The 5,897-nt window shown below is 43.7% G+C and overlaps 1 protein-coding gene across 1 annotated transcript; it reads left to right on the top strand.

Moving 5' to 3' along the window:
• Window positions 1-5,520, top strand: LOC143637422 (acetolactate synthase 3, chloroplastic-like). The gene is made up of 2 exons (XM_077104817.1): window positions 1-1,785; window positions 5,287-5,520. The coding sequence occupies exons 1-2, from the start codon at window positions 1-3 to the stop codon at window positions 5,518-5,520; spliced, it is 2,019 nt and encodes a 672-aa protein (XP_076960932.1).
• The last annotated feature ends 377 nt before the right edge of the window (window positions 5,521-5,897 follow it).

Below are 5,897 nucleotides of genomic sequence, written 5' to 3'. Positions count from 1 at the left end.
ATGGCTTCCATCACTCCACCACCTTCCATTACATCCAATCTTCCAAAACGACACCGTAACATCCACACATTACCACCACCAATCACTTCCAATATTCCAAAACGACACCATACCCTCCACATCACCAACGTCATCTCCCACCCCAAACCACTCACCACCACCACCACCACTCACCCACCACCAACAACCCATTTCACCTCCCGATTCGCCACCAACGAGCCGCGTAAAGGCGCCGACGTCCTAATCGAAGCCCTCGAACGCGAAGGCGTCAAACACGTCTTCGCGTACCCGGGTGGCGCCTCACTCGAGATCCACCAAGCCTTAACCAGCACAACTCTGATCCAAAACATCCTTCCACGTCACGAACAAGGCGCCATATTCGCCGCCAAAGGCTACGCTCGCGCCTCGGGCTTACCCGGCGTCTGCATGGCCACCTCAGGCCCTGGCGCCACCAACCTCGTCAGCGGCTTCGCCGACGCATTACTAGACAGTATTCCCATCGTCGCCATCACCGGGCAAGTTCCGAGGCGAATGATCGGGACCGACGCGTTTCAAGAAACCCCCATCATTGAAATTACACGTTCTATTACGAAACATAGTTATTTAGTATTGGATGTGGATGATATTCCGAGAATTGTACGTGAAGCTTTTTATTTGGCGAATTCGGGTCGACCCGGCCCGGTTTTAATCGATGTTCCAAAAGATATTCAGCAGCAATTAACGGTACCGAAATGGGACACGCTTATGAGATTAAATGGTTATGTTGCAAGATTACCGAAACCGCCTAAGGATAATCTGTTACGACAGATTATTCGGTTGGTAAGTGAATCGAAGAGGCCGGTTTTGTATGTGGGAGGTGGTTGTTTGAATTCGGGTGATGAGTTGAGGCGGTTTGTTGAGCTTACTGGTATCCCGGTTGCTAGTACTTTGATGGGGCTCGGGTCGTATCCGGGTTCGAGTGATTTGTCACTTCAAATGCTGGGAATGCATGGGACGGTTTGTGGGAATTTTGCGGTAGATAAAGCGGATTTGCTGCTTGCGTTTGGGGTTCGGTTTGATGATCGTGTGACGGGAAAGATTGAGAGTTTCGCGAGGCGAGCTAAAATTGTTCATATCGATATTGATCCGGCTGAATTAGGGAAGAATAAAATTCCCCATGTGTCGGTTTGTGGTGATATTAAGATTGCGTTAAAGCGTCTCAACGCGATTTTGGAGGGAAAATCGGTTTATAAGTTTGATTTTGGGGATTGGAGGGAGGAGTTGGATGATCAGAAGATGAAGCACCCGTTGAGTTTTAAAACGTTTGGCGATTCGATTCCCCCACAATACGCAATTCAAGTTCTTGACGAATTGACGGGAGGGAATGCTATTATAAGCACTGGGGTCGGGCAGCACCAGATGTGGGCTGCCCAGTTTTATAAGTATAACCGACCGAGGCAATGGTTGACCTCGGGTGGGTTAGGTGCAATGGGGTTTGGGCTGCCTGCTGCTATTGGAGCAGCAGTTGCCCGGCCGGATGCGATAGTTGTTGATATTGATGGTGATGGAAGCTTTTTGATGAATGTTCAAGAATTAGCGACGATTGGTGTCGAGAATCTGCCCGTGAAAATATTGTTGCTGAATAATCAACATTTGGGTATGGTGGTTCAATGGGAAGATCGGTTTTATAAGGCGAACCGGGCTCATACTTATATAGGTAACCCGTCAAAAGAGGGTGAAATATTCCCAAACATGTTAAAGTTTGCAGAAGCGTGTGGTATCCCAGCTGCCCGAGTGAGCCGAAAAGTCAATTTCGGTCGTCCTCTACCCCTTCTCCCCTCTATAGTAATGTTTTCTACGGATCTAACAGGATTCGTCGTCTGTCTTCTCTTTACATGTCCAAACCATCTCAATCTCCACTCTCTTATCTTGTCTGCTATGTTCGCCACCCCTAATCTCTCGCGAAACACAACGTTTCTTATTCGGTCTAGCCTTGTGTGCCCACACATCCAACGTAGCATTCTCATTTCTGCTACCTCCATCTTCCGCACTTGTGCCTTCTTGATGGCCCAACAATCTGTTCTATATAGCATTGCAGGTCTAACTGCCACCCTATAGAATTTTCCCTTTAGTTTAGTCGGGAAACTCTTGTCGCACAATATAACTGTGGCTGCTTTCCATCTACACCATCCTACCTGAACTCGGTGGGTCACATCACTGTCTAATTCCCCATCGCTCTGTACAAATGATCCTAAATACTTGAACTTCGTTACCTGCGGGACCACCTGCCCTTCAATTGTGATCTGTGCGTCTTCATTGTCGTTTATCCCACCAAAATCAGAGTGGAGGTACTCCGTCTTAGATCGGCTAATCTTTAAACCTTTTGTCTCTAAGGTTGTTCGCCACTCCTCAAGCCTCATGTTTAGATCTTGTTTTTTCTCAGCAAGTAACACAATATCGTCTGCGAACATCATGCACCACGGGAGAGTCCCCTGAATCGACTTTGACAACTCATCCAAGACTATTGCAAAAAGAAACGGGCTCAACGCTGACCCCTGGTGAAGACCTACCTCTACAGGAAAGAAATCAGTATCCCCCACTGGCGCACGGACACTTGTTTCACTCCTGGTATACATATCCATAATTATCTCTATGTATTTCCTGGGCACTCTTCTACCCTCCAAGCACTCCCAGAGCACCTGTCGTGACACACTGTCGTAGGCCTTTTCTAGGTCAATAAACACCATAAGTAGATCACGCTTCTTCTCCCTATACTTTTCCATTAATCTTCTTATAAGGTGTATTGTTCTGTGGTGGAACGCCCCGGCATGAAGCCAAATTGGTTGACCGTAACCTGAGTTTCTCGTCTAAGTCTAACCTCAATCACTCTTTCCCATAGCTTCATAGTATGACTTAGTAGTTTGATTCCTCGGTAGTTACCACAACATTGGGCGTCTCCTTTGTTCTTATAGATAGGAACTACAACGCTGCTCCTCCACTGGTCTGGCATCTTACCTGATTTGAGAATACTATTGAACAGAGTAGTTAACCACATGACTCCTTCCTCCCCCAGACACTTCCACGCCTCGATGGGTATGTTGTCTGGGCCAACCGCCTTAGACCTTCCCATCATCCTAAGTGCATCCTTCACCTCTTCTCGTGTGATCCGTCGGCAGTAGCAGTTATTCGATTGTTGTCGTTGAAAGTTTGTGTTGTCATGTTCTTCTTGGTAAGCTCTCCCATTGTTAAAAAGATTGTGGAAGTAGGTTTGCCATCTTAGCTTGATGTCCTGCTCCTTGACCAGTACATGCCCATCTGAATCCTTTGTGAACTTCACCGGTCCTAGATCTTGCCTTTTACGCTCCCTGGCTTTGGCAATCTTAAACATAGCATGTTCCCCCTCTTTTGTTTCTAGACTTTCATACATCCGTTTAAAGGCCGCCTTCTTTGCTTCCGCCACTGCCTTCTTCGCCTCTATCTTGGCCGTTTTGTAGTTGTCCCTCAATTCCACTCGCTCCTCCTCATTCGTGCACCTCATTAGCTCCCTAAAACATCCTTGTTTATCCCTTATCTTGTCTTGCACTGCGTCATTCCACCACCAAGACTCCTTATGCCCACTTGTCTTTCCTGTTGTGACCCCGAGAGTCTCCTTTGCTACTTGGATGATCTTTGTCTCCATAGCTTCCCATATATGAGTTGAGTCCCCATTTAGTCGAGCCCGCGTATGCAGTATGAGTTTATCCTTAAACAGTAGGAGATTTTCGTCCTTCAAATTTCCCCATCGAATTCTCGGTGTACCTTTCTTCTCTCGAACAGTCAGCTTATTTCTGAAGGCTATATCTGTCACTAGTAGTCGATGTTGAGTCACAACTGCCTCCCCAGGTATGACTTTGCAGTCCTTCCACCAACATCGGTCTCCTTGCCTCATCAAAAGGTAGTCAATTTGCGTGTCGCGTCCGCCACTGCTAAAAGTGATTAAATGAGATTCTTGTTTCCTAAAATAAGAATTTATAATACCTAGGTCATGTGCCACCGCAAACTCTAGAAGATCTGTTCCGGTCTCATTCCTATCACCAAAACCGAAACCCCCATGTACGGCTTGAAAACCATCGTTAGCCTTACCAATGTGTCCATTAAAATCACCTCCTATGCAAATCCTCTCCCCCTAGGTATGCCCCCTACCACTGCGTTTAGGCAATCCCAAAATTCTCTCTTTTCCTGATCCCCTAGGCCTACATGAGGCGCGTAGGCGGAGACTACTGCCACTACTTCCTCTCCTAGTACTAATTTCAACACCATAATCCTGTCATTATGTCTTATTACCTCCACCACACTAGTGTGTATTTCCTTAGCCACTAGAAACTCCACTCCATTCCTAGCTCCATCAGACCCCGAGTACCATAACTTATACCCATTACACTCAGCCCCTCTATGTCCTTTCCACTTAGTCTCCTGGAGGCATGCTATCTGAACCCTACGTCTTTTAAGCACATCTACCAATTCTAGCAACTTACCATTTAATGTTCCTACATTCCAAGAAGCCAAACGCAATATACGCTCCCTATCTTTACTCTTTCCTACACCCCTCGTTTCAGGACATGGTCTCAAGTAATAGTCATGGTTCCTACGCTCTATGGTTGCAACTAATCACACAAACACAAGCAATAGAACACCAAATCAATAATAATAATAATAATAGTAACAAAAACTAATAATAATAATAATAGTGTGTAGCAATAACAATAATAGTCAAGAGATCTTAAAATGAAAATAAACTCCAAAGATCCGGATCACGTATGTTCTAATGATAATAATAATAATAATACTAATATTAATAATAATAGTGAGAAAGGAACGAGTATACCGTGAAGATGATGAAGGCAGATACAGCTCAACGGCAGCCAGGTTACAAGAAGCTCACTCTTTTGCTTTGGGTCCCCCAACGGCAGCAAAAAATAATAATAATTGCGCACACAAAAATAATAATAATAATAATAATACCCACAATAATAATAATAATGCTACAAGTTACAGATCTGGTTTATTCAATATGTGTTAATTAATTTGTTCATTTTGCAAGTGATTTATGCTCTACCTGTTACATTCATAGTGATTAATGCTAGATCTACATTCATTCTAGTGTATGGTGTATGCGTAAGTTATAGATCTTAAACTATTTATATTGATTTTCAGTAATATGATTCGATATAAAGGCTAGATCTATGTTATGCTTTGTGATTTGGTTTATAATAATTAATAAACAAGTTGCTTACAGATCTGCTTTCTATATTAAGTGATTTATGCTAGATCTACATTCTAGAGTATATGCAAGTCGTAGATCTCAAACTGTTTATCTTTATTCCCGTGGAACAGAAACAGAAATGCAATAATAATAGGAACAGAAACAGAAATGCTTATCTTTATTCCTGTGGACACGAACACACTGCCGGAGGAAGCTTGTACGGTAGTTTCGAAGGTGATTCTGCAGGAGAAGGGCAGAAACAGATCCGGTGTCGGCAGTTTCCGGCGAACAAATTATAATAATATTAATAAATAAAATATCAAATCAAAACGGTGTAGTTTTGCAATTGGAGCTGCGAATTTGGTGATTCTGAGAAAACGCCTAAAATCAGACGACGGAGGAGAATATTCCGGCGAATATTTCGGTGAAACTTGCCGGAACTGGAAAACAAGTTGAATTATAATAATATTATTATTAAAAGAAGTGGCCAGAAAAGATGGAATGTTTAATTGACTTAACATATCTCAAATAAAACCCAACCAGTCTTCTTTGATTGTCTACGCCAACTCTCGAGTTCCTTCGTACCCCGATTTTTTCCTTACACGGTGAAAAACCCGTCGAAGAGAATTAATTAGATTTTGATAACGCACTCTACTTCCACATTAAAAAAAATGTT

The sequence above is a fragment of the Bidens hawaiensis genome, unplaced genomic scaffold, assembly GCF_021521415.1.
Source record: "Bidens hawaiensis isolate Kalapana, Puna unplaced genomic scaffold, B.hawaiensis_p1.1 tig00008283_1, whole genome shotgun sequence".
In the NCBI taxonomy this organism is placed as follows: Eukaryota; Viridiplantae; Streptophyta; class Magnoliopsida; order Asterales; family Asteraceae; genus Bidens; species Bidens hawaiensis.
The sequence above is the reverse complement of the archived record's forward strand: the minus strand, read 5'-3'. Positions and strand labels throughout refer to the sequence as shown.